General features: G+C 25.3%; 3 protein-coding genes across 4 annotated transcripts in view; 2 read left to right on the plus strand and 1 right to left on the minus strand.

Moving 5' to 3' along the window:
• Positions 1-1,951: 1,951 nt before the first annotated feature.
• LOC105361368 (protein MEMO1) lies at positions 1,952-4,403 on the plus strand. Of its 2 annotated transcripts, none has more exons than XM_011498523.1 (8): positions 1,952-2,185; positions 2,530-2,611; positions 2,682-2,750; positions 2,863-2,988; positions 3,069-3,180; positions 3,288-3,507; positions 3,585-3,689; positions 3,850-4,403. In XM_011498523.1, the coding sequence occupies exons 2-8, from the start codon at positions 2,566-2,568 to the stop codon at positions 3,985-3,987; spliced, it is 816 nt and encodes a 271-aa protein (XP_011496825.1). In that variant the 5' UTR covers positions 1,952-2,185; positions 2,530-2,565; the 3' UTR covers positions 3,988-4,403. The 2 variants fall into 2 exon arrangements, with proteins under 2 accessions (XP_011496825.1, XP_011496824.1); XM_011498522.1 differs by having other exon boundaries at positions 2,879-2,988.
• Positions 4,404-4,967: 564 nt separating this feature from the next.
• Positions 4,968-6,504, minus strand: LOC105361369 (RWD domain-containing protein 1). The gene is made up of 4 exons (XM_011498524.1): positions 6,435-6,504; positions 6,016-6,365; positions 5,722-5,908; positions 4,968-5,644 (listed from the first exon to the last, which is right to left on the minus strand). Exons 1-4 carry the CDS (start codon positions 6,502-6,504, stop codon positions 5,487-5,489), a joined length of 765 nt encoding a protein of 254 aa, XP_011496826.1. The 3' UTR covers positions 4,968-5,486.
• A 3,188-nt stretch (positions 6,505-9,692) lies between these two features.
• The window catches only part of Tusp (WD40 superfamily protein Tusp), a 50,724-nt gene continuing 36,285 nt past the window's right edge, over positions 9,693-24,131 (plus strand). Inside the window, exon 1 of the mRNA XM_011498903.1 lies at positions 9,693-10,074. Coding sequence (XP_011497205.1) covers positions 9,979-10,074 — 96 coding nt within the window. The 5' untranslated portion in view covers positions 9,693-9,978. The remainder of the gene's footprint in view (positions 10,075-24,131) is intronic.

Consider the following 24,131-nt stretch of genomic DNA (forward strand, 5'->3'; position numbering starts at 1 on the left):
AATTTTACAATAAATTAACTGTAATTTTAACATATATTATTTGTTTGTATACATACTTGAAACATTATTTATCTTTCACGTAGAATAATTAATAAGTATTCACACATATGGTGTGCGTCAGATAAAATGTGCAAGCAAAAATCGCAAAATATATATTTAATAGCATAATACTTTTAGTGTCGTTCTGTCTACCCTACTAATAAAACATATTCTTGATTGTGTATAATCCTTTACTTTGTATATTAAATGCAATATATGATACTTTATAATTATAGTACATTTATATTATATGCTGGATTAAAAAATTATTGCTTTGTTATTAAATACGCTGTAATCTTTATAGTTATTTTCTAAAAACGAATGAAAATTTTATTATGGTGAATAGAAGAGTCGATTATTGATGCTGAATAATTCTATCTTCGCTGTTAATTTCAATGTTACTTTGTTGCTTTTTAAAAAAAATATAATAATTGTAATTGCTATAATAAAAATAAAAAGTTTCATTCCATTCGCGTAACTAGCAACTACTAATAATATTATAATATGATACAATACAATGATAATATTAATTAAAAAATTTTATCTTATGTTTAAATATTTGAATGAACATTGAAATCTATGTTTTTTAAACAAATAATATTTTTTATTATTCAAGATGATTCACTAAAAAAAAAGAAAAAAAGAAAAAAAATTTCAAGCAATAAAATAATTTTAATTTGATACATTTTTCAGATTTTTCGAATTAAAAAAATTTAAATAAATATACGCTATATTTCTTATAATAAAAGTTGTTATAATTTTATAATATTTAAATCAAATATATTTGTATCGAATAATGAATTTTTTCAATTAATGTCGATACGTGGACACAAAAATAAAGAAAATAAATAAAACGTTATACAAACAGTTCACGTATTACAATGTGCACATTAGATATCAAAATTATTTTATGTGGTAATTAAAAAAATCTATCTAATAAACAAATTAATAAAAAATAACGAGAAATGCATTGACATGGTTTAATAAAATGATGTAGATAATGTGAAAGCATCGAAATAATACAGATCCTGAAAGTTTGTCGTCTTATTGATTTTAAAAAAATACAAATTTGCGTACGATAATAACTGGTTGGAAGACTATGAAATTGATGATATTTTCCAATCCATGCAAAAAATTTAAATATGTTCACTTATATGTAGCAGCGGCGTAGTATGTGCATTGGGTCTCGATCAGTGTCATTGAAACTATATTGTACATGCATTTATATTACAGATGACTTAGACTAAATTAATGTTAAGAATCGTGACCATACATTCCTATTGTCATAATTATTTCATAAATATCTTTTGGAATAATATTCATGACTGTATTAAACTAATGTGAACTATAGATATCTTCATCAGAAACGAAATACTATGAGGTGTGAAATGAAGAGATATTCATACCCAAGTAGAGGTGGCAACGCGAGTATGTGCTTGCGCGCGCTCGCGCACGCAAACATTTAACCTGAAACATATCTGCTGCCCTCTGTTTCCAGCTTACTTAGCTATATCCTTTAGATAACTGCATCCACTGAATTATTGGGCGTCTTGCTGATTGTTTGTGTCTTACCATTTTACAGAATTGACAAAAAATAGGAACGATTAATAGGTACATTACATTAAATAAATCCAGAAGTTTTTCAACGAGTAGTTTTGATTATTATAAAAAATTTATTAATTTCTCTTTCTCTCTCTCTCTCTCTCTCTCTATCTATATATATATATATATATATATATATATATATATATATATATATATATATATATATATATATATACATATATATCAGTTTTCACATTTATAAAATATCAATATATATGCATATGTGTGCGTATGCATTCACCCACGCATGCACACACACGTGCGCAGACGCGCGCGCGCTCGCGCACAAAGGGGCACGCATGCATATGCATATAAATGTATATAAATAGTAATTGTTCAATAAATTGATATATATTCTGTGCAAGCAATAGTACTGAGACAATGCAATAACACGCTTCGTCTTCTTTCAGTTCTACAGCTGTGGATGAGAAGACCTCTCATTTTTATGTTGAAAGATATTCGTGAAACGCATTTTTAAGAATGTTCAGGAAAATGCCGCCGAGAAGAGCAAGTCACTCGGGTAGTTGGTACACGAAGAACGGTAATTTTAAGGAAAATTCTTAATTAGTGTTTCCTCCATTCATTTTCTTAGGCATTCATTAAAATAAAATAGATGTCGAATCAAAAAAACAAAAATCCCATTAACTATTTTAAGAAAGTTGACAAATTATTATACACTTTGAAATTCTTTAGCAAATATACAAATTCTGGATTAAGAATAAAAAAATTAACTATATATACTATGTTAATATTTACAATATTTCAATTTAAATGCTTTATAAGTATTTTGAGTCTACTTATACCATTTATATATTCAATTTAAAATATTGCGTACCATACTCGTTTGAGATTTTTGTCTATTAATTGTGTGTGATTTCTTTTAAGCATTTGATTTAAATAAAGAGCTGGGAGATTGGTTAAATGCTGCTGATTTATCTCATGGACCAGCCAGAGCAATTATATCACCGTTAGTATATGTATTTTAATTTGATAATTATTTTATATATGAAAAGAATTAATAGTATTCATTTTTATAGCCATGCTGGTTACAGTTACTGTGGAGCTTGTGCCGCATATGCATATCGTCAAATCAGTCCAGTTGCAGTGTAAGTTCATTAATATTTTAAATATTTTTTGTAGGAAAAAGCTAAAAAGCCTTTTTAGTTTTATTAAGTGATACATTTATTCATTCCTACCCATGGTGACTTGAAATGACAGACTTGCTGTTATGCAGCCGCAAGATATTCATTTTAGGCCCGTCCCACCACGGAGCATCACGCTGTTCTCTGACATTGGCTACCACCTACAAGACTCCATTGTACGACCTGAAAATCGACGCACAAGGTTATTATACTTTTTCTTATTTTTATCGGTTTTTATGTTAAAATTTTTAAATAAATAAAATTGATAATTTGACTTTCTAGTCTGTCAAGAATTGATATATACTGAAAAATTTAACTGGTTGAGCATGGACAAGGACGAGGAGGAACACAGTATTGAAATGCAGCTTCCTTACATAGCTAAAGTTATGGAAGGGTAGGTTCTTAATCAAACTTTTAAAAAATTAATTAAGATTAAAACTTTATATTAAGAAATAAATATTTCTCAAATATAGTTTCATAATATTTATTTTTATTTTGCAGTTATCAGGATTCATTCACCATTATTCCTATTCTTATTGGATCTCTTACACCTGCTGAAGAGGCTGAATATGGAAAAATTTTGGCACCCTACATGGCTAATCCTCAAAACTTATTTGTCATTTCTTCTGACTTCTGCCATTGGGGACAACGGTTTCGATATACTTACTACGATAAATCTTATGGTCCTATTTATAACTCTATTAAAAATCTCGACCAAATGGTTAACAATTATTTCAAATTTTTATTTAATATATATTTTGAAATAAATGTGTAATTTTATATAAATTATATTTATAGGGAATGGATATAATTGAAAAGTTAACACCCTCGTTATTCACTGAATATTTAAAGAAATATGAAAATACCATTTGTGGTAGACATCCAATAGGAATATTACTACAGGTAAAAATTATAAAATAAATAGAAAAATATATAAATAATTTTTAAATAATCATAATAAAATATATATATATATATATATATATATATAAAATATCATCATATCATCATATAATCATATATAAAATGTTTACAAAATAAAAGTACATAAATTTTGTTTCAGACAATACAAAGCATTAAAAATAGTGGCAATGCCCAACGAATGACACTTAAATTCCTTAAATATGCTCAAAGCAGTCAATGCAATAATATGAATGATAGTTCTGTTAGCTATGCAAGTGCTTCATTAGTGATTGAGTGATCAATTGAGAAGATCAATTTAATCCCACCGTTAAACGATCGATACGATATTTACGCGTAAATGTTATGTATAGGTAAAAAAATTAAAATGATACAAATAATAGAGCTAAAAGAGGCAGAAATTAAAATCGTAACGTATTTTTTAGTACATGCAATCTTAGGTGTTATTTTTAGGCACAAAATTGTTTAGGCACAGTTTGAGGAAATCGTCTTTTTTAAATGGTACTCATGCACGATATCATACTTATATACACATACTTAATGCAATTATTAAACCTATAATTATTTTCGTATAAAGACATACTTTATATTTTCTAAAGTACAAAAATACATCGAAATGTGCAAAATGAAACAGGAGAATTGAAAAACCTAATTGTAAATTAAAGACTGACTTGTCATTTATGTTTAGTGCATAGAAGAAAAAAATAAAAATTAAAAAAAATTATGCGTCAATGTAAATATGACGTTAAAATAATTCTTATGTACGCATATGATGTATAAATAACTTGAATGGTAATCAATTTAAATAATTTACATTCAATATATTACAAGCACTATACATATGAAAACAGGCTTCAATAAAAAGAAGTAATTAAAAATATTGTTAAAAAAAATCACAAATAGTTTTTTATTTATTGAAAATTTAGAATTTCATTAAATTAAATTATGAAGATTTTTTTTTCATGTATTAATAGTCTATTCATTAAACATAAAATTATTATTGATATATTCCGAAATTTCAATGAATATTATCTAAATTTTTATCAATTATTGTTTATACTTAATAATTTTTCTAAAAATATAACTGTACATGCGATATTTTGTATGAACTTACTGTTTCATTAACTTCTTAAATTAATGAAAAAGTTTTTTATTCTTTATTTTGCACGTGAAAGAAAAACTTAAACTTTATATTTTTCAAAAATATATATATTTTAAAAGTACATTAGAAAATATTTTATAAAAATGACATTAAGAAAATGTATGAAATTCGACTACAGGTTTATTTAAAAATTTATTGTTTCTTTAAATTTGTTAAAGAGGTGTGGAATTTTATGGTCTTACAATTGTGATAAATTTATTATTAATTATGCTTTGGGTAAAAATTTATGAAAGCAAAGATAACAATAAAACCTGTTTTAAGTATGGATACACCTTGAGCTTCGAGAAAATAAAATATAAATTTTAAAACAAATGAAATATACAATTGAATTAATTAACTGAGGTATTTTTAGGTAAAAGTACCAGTAAGATGCATTTACTTAAATAAAGCTTTATGAATAAAAATATTCTGTTGTTTTCTACACTGTTAAAAAAAAACCACTTATCCCAAACAACTATTGTTCAGAGTCAATTTTATTAAATATGAAATCACAAGTGTTTGTAGAATTGAGAGAATGTAAGATTTCACTGAGCTAATATTTTAATTTTTATAATTCTTTTATCAACTCATCACATTCTGTAATTAATAACGACAACACTATATTATAAACTGTTCATTTATACACTATCATCAGAAGCATTTGGATTGTAATCTGGATCATCATCATCATCATCATCATCATCATCATCATCATTGTCATCATCATTATCATCATCATCCAAGTCAAGATCATCCAGATTTTGGAAAAGACTTTCATCTACTTTTACGGTACTAGCTGAAATTATAGAACCAAATAAATAATTATTACTTTAATAAATCTATAATAATAAATTATAAATCTATATTTCTTGCCATCATCTAAGAATTTAAGATCAGATTGGTCAAGAGATTTGTCTGTTACAAATAATTCTCTGCCAGTAAGTTTTTTCCCTTCTTTATCAGCTAATTCCTTTCGTTTATTATAACCACTTTCTTCATTGAACTTTTCTTTCCAACTTAAGAATGATTCTACCGTAACTCTGGTTCCTTCAAACCTTTTCTGTTAGTAAAAATTAAATTTTATCATAACATGTAAATTTAAATTTATATTTTGATATTAAGTACAGGACACAAGAATATTAATATTTATAATATAAATAAAATTACTCTTTCAGCTTCTTCTTCTTCTTTTAATTTTCTAGCTGCATTTTCTTCTCTATTCAACTTTGTTCTATCCCATTGAACGTTAAGCCATTCTTGAGCTGTGCTAACTAATGTAAATACCATAACAGTTCCTAAATTCTCATTTATTTGCTCCTGTAAGTGTTCCATAAGCTTTTCGATGTCATCTTCATAAAAATTTTCTTCATCTTCAATAGAAACAATAAGTGGTACATCAGGATATTTTGCAGTATATGTAAACTCCAATCGACATGATAATCCATTGCCAGAATCTGACTCATATTCTTCAGATTTAATTGGAATAGCGAATTTATGAAATGGTTCTGTTTCTAAAACTGAAATTGAAAATAGTTAAAAATTTAAAACACAATAATTAAAAATATATAAAAAAAAGTGCTATTTACTTTCTAATTCACCACAATAAATTGAATCTAAAGCTTCAATTTCATTATTCTGCTCATCTTTATAATCCATTATGTTATATTATTAACAACGATAGATTTTATTTTACACTTTAGACTTAATAAAATAAATATAATAATGTAATTTAATATTTCTAATTAATAACCATAACCTATCATTACTTAACCTTCTCTTATTGAACTATTTGTTCAATCGAAACAAACAAAATAACTTTAAACTTTAAAAAAATATAATAAACATTTTAACAACTTATAATTAGTAATAAATAAAACAACGCGTTGTTAATGATTGAGTGATTAATCCCACATTTTTAATTTCTTTCCTCGTGTAATTGCATTGACGGGGCAACAGTAGAAGTACGACAATTTTGATCAGACGCAAGTAGAATGAATAATTGCCTATATGCAGGTAGTTGTTATACATTAATCATTTCAAATATAGTTGACTAAGGGAATTTAAGAATTGGTGAAAATTTCTGAAAACCATGAAATACTAAATAATAAAATCATTTAATTACACGAAAATTGTGATTTAAATAATAATATCAATGATAATATATGCACTAAAAAGACTAAAGAAACTAAATAATAACAAATTGTACATGATAATTTGCACTTCGGTGTACATCAGTGTATGAATTATTTTTCACGTTCACTTAAAGCCATAGAGTTTTAAATGCCTTGCAAATAAAAATTCGATTCAAATATACATCTACTTATATATAATTATAATTTTTTTTTTTTTAATTATAAAACACATGGTATATAATTAATTATTTCTTTTTTTACATTAACCATATTACCGCAACATTTTTAATCTACAATTTATTTTAATTCCAATGCAGTAGAATGTTATTTTATAGTACGAACAATATTATATAATGCATAATTTGGTATTTTAAAGAGCTAATTTTCATGTCTAATAAGGTAAACATTAGAATTTTAATTTATTTTAATAAAAGCTTACTTGACCCGAAACTAAAACCTTAAATAATTTTTTAATATCTAGAATTAATTATTCGATGAATGGATATGGATAATGATTTATTATAATTTTTTCATACGATGCAATGATTTTTTCATTATTGTAATTATTTATATAAAAATAATGCGCTCCTTTTATTCATAAATTATTTTTAAATGTCACCACAGTCACTTTCGCATTTTGGCCATTATTTTTCATATCTGCCATTTATTCAAAATTACGTGATTTTTTAGAGAAAAAAAAATTTAAGTAAACACTCATCATATTATTTTTAAAGCTTAAACGTGGTATTATTATCAGATAAGAAGATTTATAATATGTATAAAACATTGTTTCTCACAATAATATAACAATAAATAACAATTTTCTCGTTAGTTCGTGATTAAAGAGAGAGACGTGCGAATTATTTTAACCGATTGCCTACACCGACTGTCTAAATTACTCACAACTTGATTAAAACAACATAGCATTTATGCGTACAAAAACAAAAACAAAAAAACAAAAAAAAAACAAAAAAAAACAAAAAAAAAACAAAAAAAAAACAAAAAGAATTGATAAAAAATAAAAAAAATAGTGTAATGGCGCGTACGGAAAGTGAAGGGAGGATCGGGAATACAATGCACGTTCGTTTCCATGATGCAATTTAGGTTGTCAATATGCAGGAGATTAATGAAGAAAGAGAGTATAAGCGATAGCCGCTAATGGAGCCAACTGTCCATGGACGACATCGCAAAAATCGCCGAAATCGCCCAAAGATAAAAAGCCCATTCTCCTCGATCGAACCCGAAACGAGGCAAAAGCAAAATGAGGAAGCAGACGTGATTGAACAATAACCATTCGCGGACTCTTGGAAAATGTCTCTTTCTCGCCCCTCGGTTAGTGCGTGAAGGTCCCGTTAGGTGGAGTGCCACCACGTCAGCACGCACACACGCGGACCGTTGATATTGAGGTAGCGCACGGGCCCTAAGGACAATCAATACAATCGACGCAGCGTCGCACGTTGAGCGGACAAGCGATAAGCGCCGTGTGACTCCGAGGACGACGAAATAAGTTGAATTAGTAGAAGGAGAAATGTGATATTAAAATTGCTCGATCTCACGAGGTTGGTCAGGCTCTAGGGAAGGGTTGGTAGTGACGGGGATTGAAGAGCGAAGGATAGGAGGGGCGCGAGAGGCCCAAGTAGAAACAGACGGACGATGCGAGACGAGTTAGAAAAATTGACGAATTCGTTATCTCTGCTCGGTATCCAGAGAGAGTATACGCGGCTTTTATGCTTGAAACATTGCAGACTTAATACGATTTCGATCGAGACTATAACAATATTATAAACGGAGGGTGCACGAGGGAGAGGAATTTGAGGGGATGGGCCCTTTTTACGAGTGAATGATTAACGTAAATATATCGAAGGTCAATTATATATTTAGCTATCGATTAAAATTATCGATTAAAATTTGATATTAAATATTTAAATGGATGTTAAAATGGAATAGAAATATCTTCGAGTAGTTACAAGGAAATGGCATAGCATTTAATTTGACTTGGAAAATTTTGCGGACACTTTGTAGGGCCGAAATCGAAATAAACTCGAGACTCTAAAGTTTAAGAAAACTATTATTAATAATTTAGCATTGCATTGCATAGGACAATTGCTTGATACATTGCTTGTCATTCGAACTCGACATTTACAATCAGACTAACAGTATAAAGCATAATGTGCAATGACAATATGAAGTAAAAATGGAAGAGCAGAATTCGCGGAAGGAAGGAGCGGCATTATAGATTAAGTGGTAAGGGTAATGAGAAACGACCTAGGCAAAGGAAGAGAAGGAATTAGGAGTATGGAGGAGAGAAGTTGGAGAGAGGAGGGAGAGTGGACAAAAATCAGACAGCGCGGTGGATGAAGAAATGTTGTAGGGGCGGCGATGAAGTAGTAAAGAAATCGAGCAAGTCCAAAGAAAAGCGAAACTGATCCGAGCTGAAAAATCAACGTACGTCGAAATAGGGAGGTTTTGAACGATCGAGGGTGGGAGAGAGGAAGCAGGAAGGGGCTGCGCTCGAGGGGGAGGAAGCAGCCCCGATGTAGGTGGCAGCTGTTATTGCCGCGCAGACGAAGCCAGGCAGCGAGGGCCACTCTTCCGAACGACTGCGGCCAGTACATACGAGCCACTCGTTGAAGCTTTAGGTCTTCTACCCGTTGCACCAGCTCAGCTCGAAGGATAGTTCGAGATTCGAGCGTGCGCGCGCGAACGAAAGAACGAGAGATAAAGTGCGAGGGCTGGAAAGGGGCGGGAGGGGGAGTAAAAGATGGTGGAAAACAGTCAGGAACGCGGCCCAGCCGCCGGCGCCGCCGTCTTCGGGCCACTTTCTTGAACGGGGGCGTGCGCACCCGGGCGAGGGGCAATCGAAGCCGATCGATAGGAGCCGGCCCTCGTGCGCGGCCGGGGCATGAGCAGCCCCCCCGGGCACTAGGGGCCGGCCTGAGCCCCGGCTTTAATGAGTGCCGGGGAGGACCCCCGCGCGCATCCCAGCATCGATTGAAGGATGCACCTCTACTTCGAGAGGAACGACAATGCCAAGTGCGACTGCAACGTGCTGTCACTCAGCTGGATGGGCAAGTTGCCGGACGAGCTGCAAGAGGTCAGCTTCTCTTACATTTCTCTCCCTTGTTTATTTGCTTTGCTTTGCTTTGCTTTTGGTACAAGTGTTTCTTTCAACAAAACTCGACTTTCTCGATTTATCGCTGGTTACTCGGTATCCCTTTGTTTATAAACATTCTTCTTGCAGATGCCTATGTTTTCTTGTCTCTTTTATCACATATAAATAGCTATAAAATTAAATACCCTCTATGCGTTTTCTCACTGAATTTTAATTTTTCTAGTTTTCGCAACAATGCTAAAGCACCACGTATAGTTATTTCATTTGCTCAATAATCAGCTCAATATACTATTATCTAAAAAATAATTCAATAATGAAGAGATATATTTATAAAAGACCTTTATTTTAATAAACAAACTATATTTATATATAATAAATACTAATATTGACTTGTATCTTACGTTTATCAAATTTGGTATCAGTGATTAAGATTTATATCAATCTAGGTGCACCATTATTCCATACTTAACTTGATTTTTTCCATTATTTAAATATTTTAAAAATAAACCCTTTTTTTTTATTTGTCTAGTGTTTTCTTATACACGTATAAATTGTAATAAAATTAATCTACACATAATTATTGTGAAAACCATATTATTTTTATTTCTCATAGTATCGAATAAATATTATTAATATAAATGTTCAATTTAGTTAAAAAAATTATTTTTCTTTTTTTTCTGTTAAAAGTTACATCATTTACAAAAAAATTTAATACTAATGTTTAAATGTTTGTCTTTATTCGGCAATATACAAAGAATCATATTTATATCGTTATATGTATAAGATTTAATATGTACAAGTTATATGATATATATGTCATGTATACAAAATATTATACACTTAATAAAATTTCGTTTCGTGACATTTGAAAAAATTGAATTTCGTAAACTGATTCGAATATTTAAAATATGCAATTATTTTTAATTAAATCTATATACGCAATTAAAATATTAAAGCGTTTATATAACTTATATAAATACTGAAATTTAAAAATTTCATAATAAATTGAATTTTTAACTAAATTTTAACTTTAATTGAATTTTACAAATAAATATTAATATACAATTTACTGTGAAAATCACGTTATTAATTTTAATAAAGTATTTAAATAATTAAAATAAAAACAAATTATTAAAACTTTATTCCGTATTAGAAGCATTTAAAAATATAATATTTATATTATTACAAATTAATTAATAATATTTTCCTTACAAAGAGATCTAAATACTTTTTATATAAATAATATTTAAAATAAACTGATTTCTATTATTATAATTAAAATCAATCTATATATGAAATTATAATTTATAGAAACCAGCTTTGTGATGAATTTTATCAGAATGAAATTAATATTAATTGTAATTTTTAATTAATGTTAATCAAAGGATTTTATTTTTATTACTTAAAGAATTATTTGCATCTACTTAATCGTCAGAATTATAGTATATGCTTATTAAAAATTAAAAAAATATATCAGAAATCTCGATCTTTCTAGATAACGTTAATATACATTAAAACTATATTGGTAAACAAATTATGTGAAAAATTAATTGTTTTTTTTTGGAAGTAATTGGACTTTAAGACATCATTTTAATCTGCTTTTTAAAAAATGAATTACTTTTCACTTTAAAATAAAGATCTTCTTTATTTGATAAAATATAGCATGTACCACATTGTTTGAAATAATATGTAATAAATTATTGTAAACATAAAATTACGCACAATAATAAGAATTTATATATTGTATATACTTATTAAAACCATCAATTAAAGTGACTCGTTTCGTATATTTAATATAAATAACAAAGTACGTGAAAAAGTGAAAAATAAGTTATAAATATTAAATTAATTTTAATTGAATAGAATATATTAGAAATATTTATTTAATTATTTACTTTAAATATACTATTATTATTGGTGATATGCAAGCAATATCACCATTAATTAATAAATGAAAAACTATTATAGATGATTGAATAATTATTCAATTACTAATTAATGATATAACAACAATTATTTGTTTTTAAAGTTTTAGAAATTTTAATTCGTCCAAAAAATAAACATCTCATCTTTCTTTTTGATATGCTTAAAAATGTTTCACGATGCATGTATTGGTAGTTTATACTGCTTATAAATATATTACTAAAATAATAACAGGTAATTTTCAAAATTATATAAAATTATACATCGCATTCCAATTTAAATCAATATCTATAAAAATTTTGAATACATTAATTACAATGTAATTTTCAGCAGAACTAATATTAGCAATGTTTTATAATGTATTCACAATATTATTGGGGCATATAAATCTTCAATAAGTATCTTCTAAATTGCTTTAAATTAAAAATATTATTTCTACATAATTATTAATATAAAGTGTCTACTAATGCTACAATTTGTAATAATATAAAAAAATATTACTTTTGATCGTATTGGATTCTTCTTAAGCTCTTCTCATATCATACATCAAATCTGTTAACTTTAAAATGAATTTGTAAAAATAAAATTAAAACAGATACAATAGATATACTGAAAATTTTTTTTCCATAAATTAGAAAATAAAATTTTATTGACTTATAATTAATTTTATTTCTTCCTCAATACATTGTTTTTATATTTTATTCTGCAATCATTAAAAGTACAGATTCATATTCATACATAAATATAAGTAGTTTCATAATATTAGTTCACCATGTTGATATAATCAATACGATAAGACAGTGAGAAAAATGTAGCACATTGTGACCTTACAGTTAAACACTACATATCTATAAGAAATACGTTTTTTAAATGGTTTGAAAAAGAAAATTATTTCATGAGCAAATTATTTTTTATTTAGCAAAATGATTGGAAAAAATGTTTAGTTATTTTCATAAGAACATAAATGAAATTTAATTTTCACTTGTCAACAGTAAAATTATGAATATGTAATAATGATCTTAATTTAATTAAGTACATCAATATAATAATAGTTTACAAAAATATGTAACGGGTTACATTAAATTTCTACTTTAATTACAAATAATAAGCATAAACATACTCGTTCTGTACTTTGGTACATATAATTTTCTGTTCATTTATTTATTTCAGTTTGCTTTTAACTTTGTTCTAACTTGCTTGCCAGGATTATGATTTGAAATTTATAGTACATAATAATTATCTTAATTATTATTTAAGTTATAAAACAAGATACATTAACAGAATAATTTTTTTTATTAAAAGTTTTAATTATATTGAATTAAATTTCGAATTATTTTCATTTTAAGATATTTTTAATAACTAGAGTGTTGTTTTAATTTGTTAGGCTTATTACAAGTTTCTATTGGCACTTTTTTTTCTAATGTTCTTTTATTTCTTAGTGTAATTATTAATTGCATTATTATTAACTAACACTGTAATTGTTACATATAATACCATAATATGACTAGTTTATATAAATAAATGTATATACATATATATATATATATATATATATATATATATATAGCTTATTTTATAATCTTGAATGAAATTAGTATTCATATTTTCAATTAAAATCTTAGTAAATGTAATAGGTAACTAATATTGATTATAAATAAACTTAATTTTTTATAATTACACGATAAAAAGTATAATACTTTATTATTATTATTATTCTATTTTTAATTCTGATAAATTATATATTATCGCAGAAACAATATATTATTACATATAAATATTAGAAAATAAGTAAAGCAGTTATAATGTTTTCTGTTAGAAAATAAAAACAGAAATAGTAAGCGCAGCAGAATTATATAAATATATGCGATAGTATTTTTGGAAATACATATAGATTAAAAACATTTTCTGAAAATATTATCATATATATTCATTAGGCTACATTTATATATAGAGATGGAAATTATTCTATGGAAGCTTAATCAAAATAAAAATATTGATATCCTCATCTTTAATTATGAAAAATTATGATTAATGAGGTTTTCGTCTTTCTACTAATCTCAAAAACGAACAAATGATACTCAATAATTGTAAAATTATTTTTCATGTGTACATAGTATGCAGCATTATTATTTTCAATATATAAAGATATATAAAGTGCATTTTACTGTTTAAAATCTCCTTGTTATACGCATTTTTTATCAAATATTTTTTAATGAAAATATTTTGTTTATTATTAAATAAAATATTATAATATTTAAAGATATATTAGACATGTTATATGATATGAGATGTTACATAAAAAATTAATATGATAATTAGTAAAGTACTGTATGAGTTACGGTAGATATTAATAGCAATTGAAGATCTTAATTATCTTTTATAATAAAAGAAAGTAAGAATATGACATATAATGAATTTGTATCTAGATAATATATTGAAAATTTCAATAATTTAAAAAAATTAGTAAAATATATATTCAGTTTTGCGTGTGAACTTAACACACTTGATTATATTTTCTGTATGAAAAACTATATTTTAATTGTCTCATTGTAACAAATACAATTTTATTAAGTATAATAAGTTTTATCAATAACATTTGATGCTATATATGCTTACTAATAAATAGTAATAAAAATATTAGTAATATTACAATTTAAAATTCACAAATATAGATTAAAATAAGAAATTGTGTAGTATACAATAAAGTATAATAAGCTTAATACATACATACCAATTATTTTATATTTTTTAACTTTAATATGTTTTTCAACTAAATACGCTGAATTTTAATTAAATTCTTTTTTAAATAATATATGATTCATTTTAATCAGTAATACGAAAATCATATTCAATATGTAGATTAATATTATAATTGAAATTTTTTTTTATAAACAATCATTATTTACATATTTTATTTATATATTAAAGACTATAGTTTTATTTTTGTCTGTGAAAGATAGGAATTGTAATTTCTTTATATTTTACATAATATTGTGAATAATTAAAAAATTAAATTTCATAATTTATAATTTATATAAAATAATATATATATATATATATATATATATTATATTATAAATAATATATATAAGAAAATATATATATATAAAATAACATTGTATGAATCTGATAATAATATTAGTTAGAGTATCATGTAGTAAAAGATTTTGTTCTGAAAAAATTTTATTTATGAATAAAACATAATTTGATTACGTTTTACAAAAAGTTATTTTTAATTGTAAATAAAAATATGTGTTTAATTTGTAATAAAAAATTTATCATCTTGAATGGTATAAAAGTTAAGAATTTGCTATAAAAATGTCTTTACCTCGTATGGTATTTATTATTTCAGTCAAATTTTATTAAACCCCATTAAAGTATTATTTTATAGATTGTAATAATTTTTAGTAATAATAAGCTATCATTATTTATTTACAATACGATATCATCGTTTATTTAAAATATTAAATTGTTTTATTAAAAATATTAAAATTCATTGAGTCGAGCATAAAAAGTAGATTGCTTACATGTTACTGGCGATGGCCAGTGAGCAATTTCCTATTCAAAATCCTATTAGAATTCAATTCTAGAGTCTATCAACTAGACATTTATCATTACTTTTAACGTTTCGAAAAATATTTCAATATTAAAGACTATAAATTTTAATTAAAAACAACTTTGTTTTATCGATGCTTAAGATCATAAAATTTTTAAGTAAAAAATATGGTCGCGAATTTTTGTCATCTTTTTAGATATTGGCATGCAAGATCACGAAGTTACTGACATTTTAATTTACCTACGAAGTTCATTAAATTTATAAATGCGTAATGGAAATTAATGCTAATCTCCATATATAAGCTAAAATTGCCATAACTTGCGTGTCTCCGTCGGTTTCATCTTACGTCAACTATTATACACCATAACATATTAAGAACTTTATTTGAGTCTCAAAAAGAGAAAATAATAAATGAAAAATAAATTCGTTAGATGGGCGGTGGCTGGAAATTTCGCGGCGCGTGTCTGAGCCCTGGAGGTTGATTATCAACGAGCCGATGGAAAAATTAAAGTCGCTTGGAGGCGTCCGCCAAATAAATGAAAGGGGCTTTCTATGCTTCCTTTATCAACTCATCTTCCAATAGAGATCGAAAATACAGTCGGGGACTCGTATGTCGATTAGCTCGGAGCATCGCGTCTTTCCCTTTAATTCGCCCGCGGAAATGAATTGTTTCTTCCCTCATGTTCCACGTCGTTTGTCTTCAATTACATCACCCCAACTTGCTGTGTACGTTAAACGGACGAGAAAAGGCCTTTTTTCATTATTACGCGTATCTCATGACGCTGTCGACGTTTCTCGCGAGTAATTACATTAAGTACTCAAATTAGCTCAATGACGCTATTTTCCAATAGTACTTGTATAACGCCACAGAAAAACACTTTCACAGTAGCGGGTGCGTGCGTATATTGTACCTTTGAGCTTATCGTTTATTAAACATAATGTCTTAAGTAGCATTTTAAAATCAAAATGTCACTGTTTAATAGTAATAAAAATATTTCAGCATCAGTTTCCTAATATTCCTTATTGTGGCGTTGCAATTTTGAAAATTTCACAACAATACAACAAAGCTAGTCCGAGGAACAAAATAGTTGGGTTTCACGTCAATCGAAGTTATTGATGTATAATCCATATGGTAGGTTACGCGGTTAAGGTTGACAGTGCACATTTTATAATTTTGGCATTATTTATTCCGTAGTTTCCCGATTTATTAAAAAAAAAAAAAAAAACAGAATCAATAACATTGTAAATTGTAACATTATAAATAATTTCATTATTAATTTTTGTACATACGACACATAGTAGTTATTTTTAGAATTCCACTAGACGCAAAATGAAAATATTTTCGATATTAATACGACGCACATATATATAAATATACTATTTTTAATACAAATTAAAAATTTTTGTCGATCTTAAAACTTTATCTTTCTAACTTTGGATGATAAACAAATAGTGCCAAAAAAACTATTGCAAATTACAAATTAGAAAGGGATCAATGAAATTCTTATACTTTTTAAAGTTCTCATCCTAAAATATCTAAGATTGTTTATAAAAATATAATTAAATTAGTAATACACATATTGTTAAGAAGCATACATTTTTATTCAATTTTAATTTTAAAAATTAACGGATTTAATTTAACAAATTAATAATAAAAGTAAGAATATTCATTATTATGCATTAACTTATTTCCATAATGAAAATAATTAACTCAATATCAATAAAAAATACATAGCATAATGGATAAATATTATACATTTAAGTTTAATAATTATAAAAATAATAATTTAATAATATTGTTTACCTCTATATATCTTCGTAAATAAAAATGTTAATACTCAAAAATTTAATTATTTTCGTGTAATATTTTTAATACAACAAATTGTTAGTAGCTCTTTAATGCAAAAAATTACAAGACTATTCAAGTATTGTGTTTAATTTATTAAATTTAAACATATAATTATAATTATCGATCATTGTTCTACAAAACAATCTAAAAATTTCAATTTTGTAATAACTAAATACTTTTAGAAGATACTGAAAGTAATATTTTTATTTTATTTATATACATTGTGCAAATTTGTCTTATTCCGTTTAGTACTAAATTTATATATAAATATATTTTTAATATAATTCTATTTCAAATTATATAAATATTTTTAAATTCCTTAAACTGCACAAATAGGCTTTTATATACAATGAAACAATATTTAATTTCAAAAGATCGAATATCTTTAAGAATGTAAATTTTATTATTATTATCATCATTATTAATTACGATAATGAAATGAATTAAAACTTTAAAAATTACTGTATATACTTTGTAAATTAAGCCGTATTAAAAATGAAAATAAATATTTTACATTAATAGGAATTTCTATAATAATATGTATTCAGTAATTCCTAACAAATATAAAGTAGCAGCTAATAATAAATAAAATTATCTAATAATAAAATTTTTTAAAGTACATTTATAAATTTCTAAAATTATACTACATTGACGGAACTAAAACTTACTCAAACTATACTAAATTTATTTAAAAATAGTTTTTAAAATTTGATATGATTGCTAAAATATAGTTATAATATAGTTATAAGAAGACTTATGAGAACAATGTAAAGATATTAGAATGATAATATAGTAACTTTAAATTTTAATGTTAAAATTACGAACTACATTATTTTAAGAATAATATAATATAATTCAATTTGAGTAATCTGAGTAATTTATTGGAATTGCATTTAAATATTAATCATTTCGCTGTAAAGCATTAAATTTAAAAGATTAAAAGATTTTTCTACACTTTTGTATTTTAACTAGTTTCAATTTATTTAAAAGTTTTACATATTTCACATATGGGACAATATTTATAATTAAAAATACGATTTAGCTCTAAAATTTATATGATAAAAGAAAAATGTTTGAAAAGAGTTTTGAAAGAAAAATCAAAATTAATAAAAGAAACTTCGTACTTTTTTTATACATATTGTTTGACCGTATTTTTGTCAAGAGATTGCCCTTTTCCAAAATTAATTACATACATTCATTTGGAATTAACATTATATGAAATCATTGTAATGCTAAAGCTGATTTAACATGTAATTACAAAGTTAAATAGTTATATATTACGGACAATGACTGGTATATTTTTTTCAATCCATGCGTAATTATTATACTGTATATAAAATTTCTTTTGAATACATATACTTTTAATATATATATATATATATATATATATATATATATATATATATATATATATATAAAAAGAAGTAATCACACAATAAGAAATACAAAGAGTAAGAAACTACGACAAAACCAGAGTTCCGATAAATTTTGGTTATATAAATTTCAATATTTCGTAACGAGAGCTGCTGTCGTATTAAGTTGCTAAGCTGGTTTTTGGTGCTGTTATCATGATGAAAATAAATAAAGTCAAATTGCAAGTAAAAGCCTAACTTTTAAATTAGAAACAGTCATTTCTCTGTTTTGTTATCTAAAAAGTAAAGCAGGACGATCATTCTCGCCGGGCATTTAGCCACATGAAGGGGCGGAAAGTCGGACTGAAGGTTGGCCACGGCCTCGCTGTCTTTGTCTCTCTCATCGCCGAGTGTAAATTATGCGGGCGCGCATGCATGTGTGCCGTATGCATATATATGCACGCGCGGACGTACGGAAAGATATATTGTGCGTACGTGCGCGCGTGCGCGCGCGCGGGAGCACCAGCGGCTATATGTGCTGTAGAGGAAGGGAGAAGGGCACCATTGCCACGCGATTATGTAGTATAATAGTGCCAGCTATGACGGTCACTCCTACAACTAAGCTTCGGTCGTACGACCGTCACCCCTTGTCGTTCATTTTCATATCGGTCCGTTGGCAATTACAACCGCATAAATGAACGAAGGATATTTTGCAATCGATGAGTTACCGTTGATGAATTGAGTGCTGAAGTTCGAACGGCTTATCCAAGAATTCGTTACGTGTTTGTTCGAGACGGAAAATTCAGAATTTTGAAGCCTTGTTGTGACTTGTAATTTATCTGTGGTTATTATTCATGTTTGCTGAAAAGTAACGATGGCGTGTAGAAAGTTTTAATTTTTTGCTTAACCCACTCCACACATTTCTTTTTACGTTATTACGTCGAATACTTTGAAAGAATTAAGCTCAATGCGATCATAATCTTTCAAGTTTTCTATTCCCTAAATTATAACATACAATTTACGATATGTTTATTGTGATAAATAGTGACTTAAATATACTTCAATTCAAATTAGAATATTTTATAATACAAATTCAAAGCAGACATATAAACTGGCGGGTTGTTTTTTCTTTTTTTTTATTCTCCTTTTTTTATGCTGTACAACTTATTACGATCTAGATCTTAATTTTTGGCGATAAGTGCTCTTTTCAATTAAGTTATCGATGTCATTGTTATTTCCTTCGTAACCACCTCATTTTATAAACGTTGCACAAAGAGAAATACTAATTACTATAAACATAATTCATATGTATATAATTCATATGTACATAGTTTTCATGTTAAATATATAAGATCACTTCAACGTATATTAAATACATTTATACGCTTTTCTATTTATAACCGAATTGTAATAATTAATTACTACGATATTCCATACAAAATTAATTATAATGTGTAAATAAATAATGATATATGGAAACAAATTGATATTAAATAATACATAGCAAATAGCTCGACTTACTGATAGACGTCTTAATATATAGATATATATTATAATATATATATAGTATAATATATATATTATATATATATATATATATATAAGTATATATAATATATATATATATATATATAAATTTTTATATTATATATATTATTATATATAATATATATAATCTTAATTATAAGCCCATTATAAAATGACATTCGAAATAATGTAGTAATGGATACATTAAAATAATTTCGATATTTACCTTACAGTATTAATCTCTCTAACATATTAAACTATGCCCCAAGAATGGAGTATATTGTAATTTAATTAAAATCTCTAAAGGCTATTTCATTTAAAGTCCTTAAATTTCATAAAAATTAATATACAAAAAAAAAGTATAATAATATTTTTATTACAACAATGATCTTATGAATTAAACAAATTATATTTTATCAAAATTTTTATTAGATTTATATTGTTTTATGTACTCTGCTTAACAAATAAACCTACGTAATTTTTATTAAAATAATATAATGTAGCATTAAATTAACCGTTCATTAATTATATCATTTTATTTTAATTGTACATTTGGAATGACAAAACTTTTTATACTAAATCAATACAATCATTAAGTTATTCATAATTTCGAATAATACTACAATACTTATAATTTATTACATTACCAATGCGCGTTACTTATTTAAGAAAGCTTTTACTGTCCGAAAGAATATTGCTACAAACAAAATATACATAGAACTGTAACATAATAGATAAATACTAGTTTCATATATTTCTTTGTATATTCAAATGAATTTGTTTAGAACCCATGAGTCTAAAATTAAAATTGATTCTAGATAAATTAATGTTTGCATTAATAGCAATATTTAACTAAATTTTTAATTAAAATTATTTAAAATTATTATTTATAATTATTATAACAATAGTTACATCGATATATAATTATATATCCAAATATAATTTTTGATTTAATAAGAAGACTAAATTTAACTCAGAATAAATAATTATGCAGATTAACAATAAAATAAATTAAAAAAACAATAAATTGCAGATTCAAAAAAATTAACTTTGCTTATTTTGATCTTTTAAAATAAATGAGTATTTTCTGTAATTAATCGATACTAGACCTTGAATATATTTATTAAAATGAATATTACGAATACAACTAAATATTATCTTTTAGGATCTTAACTTATTCATGTATAATCAAATAGATGATAATTTTTAAAATTGTTTATAATAACAAACTTATCAATATTCTCTATATTAAATAAATCTCGATAAATTTTATAAAAAATTATTACATTACATATAAGATTATATTCATATTTCTTGATTATTAACACGAAAATTTATAAATTGAAAGTAAGGAACAGATTTACATTTATGTGCTATTAATTTTAATTTTAGTATTATTTATGTAAAATAATACTACGTCACTTTAATATAATGAATTATTGAAATAATATTTAGTAAGATTAAGTACCATTTATTTTAGATTTATATGTAAAATCGATTTATTGTAGTATTATTTATGCCATTATAAAATTTATTATGTACATCATGTTCGACATATTTTTAATATAAGTAATAAAATTAATAAATATATTGAATAAAGAAATAATGTCAAATAACGATACAAACAAATGTACTAAATGTACTTTTTAGTTTAAATTTTGTATTATTAAAAATACTATATTATAAGATATTAATATTAATTAAAAATACATCTATAATAGTTTTAAATTATGTTAAAGTAATCTTTAGAAACAAAGAAAAACTTTTAACTAAATGTGTATTTCAACGCATACAAAATATACAGTATTTATATGTTTAAAAATTTTTATTTTGTTATAAATTTTAATTATAGATTATGTTAACATAAATTTCTAGTATGCTTTATATTTTATTTTATAAAACATTAACTAACCGCATTAATATCAATAAATTATCATTAAAAAAATAACTGTAGTTTAGACTTTATTAAAAGAAAAATATATTTAGATTATGGATTAATTTAATATAGCTGATATCGTTATCTCATTAATCATCTGATACATTTTCATATTTTCACATAGGAGCTAAATACAATTTTTGACTATTACAATTTATTATAGAGAAAAATGGAAATCATTATTTTAAATAATGGAGCACATGATAGAAATTTAAAACCAAATTTATTATTAATCTATATATGCATTACGTATTCACTTAATTATTTGCCTTGGAATAACTATTTTTATATGATATGATTAAATTACTTTTGTACAGTTTAGAGTATATTTAGTGATATGTGTGAGTAATGTAAATAATCTTTGTGGTAAGAATAATAGTATTTTGCGTTTATAAATAATGATTAAATCCTTATAGTAACAAAACATTCAATATATTAAATTCTCTTTTGATTTTTTAAATGTATTTTACATTAGTAAAAACAAAATTATATGTAGCTGAAAATAATTTTTTCATATTCAATTTGTAAATTAATACACACATAAAAATGAATATCGGAATAGAATATGAATTTTTCAAAATAAATTTGAATTTTTATAGTTCGTTTTATGGTAATTCTATAATGAATATTTTGCTATAGGACATTTCTTTCTTAAATTACTTGAAAATATTTACATTGATTTTTGATTTTGATAATTTGATAATTTGATAATTGATTTTTTTGTGTATGAATATTGCTTAATTTCTTTCGTCTAAATCCTAATAAATAATATTTAAAAAACCGAATAATTAAAAGAAAATCTCGTATATCAAACGTATAATTGTAGTACTATGTTGTTCCGAAAATTTTTCCATTATTTCCAATTAGATACATAATTCAACTAGTTACTTTTAGGTGAGGATTAATAATCCATCTTTTATGTCAACACTTATATTATTCGCCTATTATCTTACTATTAATAAGTTTATAAGTAATTATGCACGATTATTATTTATTTTAAAAGTATAATGTTTATATTAAATTACGAAAACATGAGAAGTTATTAGGAAAGAAGTTTAAAGAAAGTAAGTCAGATTTTTGAGTCGTTTCCTGAAGCTCGGCATTAAGCTTTTTCATACAATTTTTCCTTCTCGTCGGCTGTGTTACTGCGTTAACGATCGATGACGCAAGAAAAAGAGGTAGAAGGAGAGAGAGCGAGGGAGAGAGAAACGTTGATATTGCCGCACCTTCACGATGCAATCATATTCAATATAGGGACATGAGTGTAGGGCAGTATGAGACCAATATAGAGCACATGTACTTTTTAATAATAGTCGCCTTAGTCGGCCGAGCTTGAGTTGTTTTTAAAAACGCAAGTTGATAATTTTAAGAAATCTCGCGCGAGTGCGCGTGTACGTATGTATGTGTGTATGTAAATGCTTATTGCAAGAAGAACGAAGAAGCAAGCGTCTAATCATTCATTTTCATTAGCTTCACAGAGAATTTAAAGATTATAGTAGATTTGAAATATTTTTAAAGTTTTCAGTAAATTAAAATGATAATATCGTCATAAAAAATTTAATTTCTAATGAATTGATGTATTATTATAAATGTTTAGATTTCAATATTGATACGTTATTACTGTATGAAAAACTTTTGTTATTAAAATTGTATTGAAAATAATTTAAAAAAAATTTAATATAAAGACATAAAAGGTAGAAAAATTTGGCTAACAAAATAAAATGAAAAAAAAAAAATGTATGTATATATTAGATTGTGATGAAAAAAGAAACAATTTTTTTCACTACTACAACCACGTAATATTTAAGCGAAGAAAACATTAAAAAGTGCCAAACTTTTTGTTCATAATTTATTATACAAAAATATTGTACATAATAATATATATTAAATAACTAT

The sequence above is a fragment of the Ceratosolen solmsi genome, unplaced genomic scaffold (genome assembly GCF_000503995.2).
Source record: "Ceratosolen solmsi marchali unplaced genomic scaffold, CerSol_1.0 scaffold30, whole genome shotgun sequence".
NCBI lineage: Eukaryota > Metazoa > Arthropoda > Insecta > Hymenoptera > Agaonidae > Ceratosolen > Ceratosolen solmsi.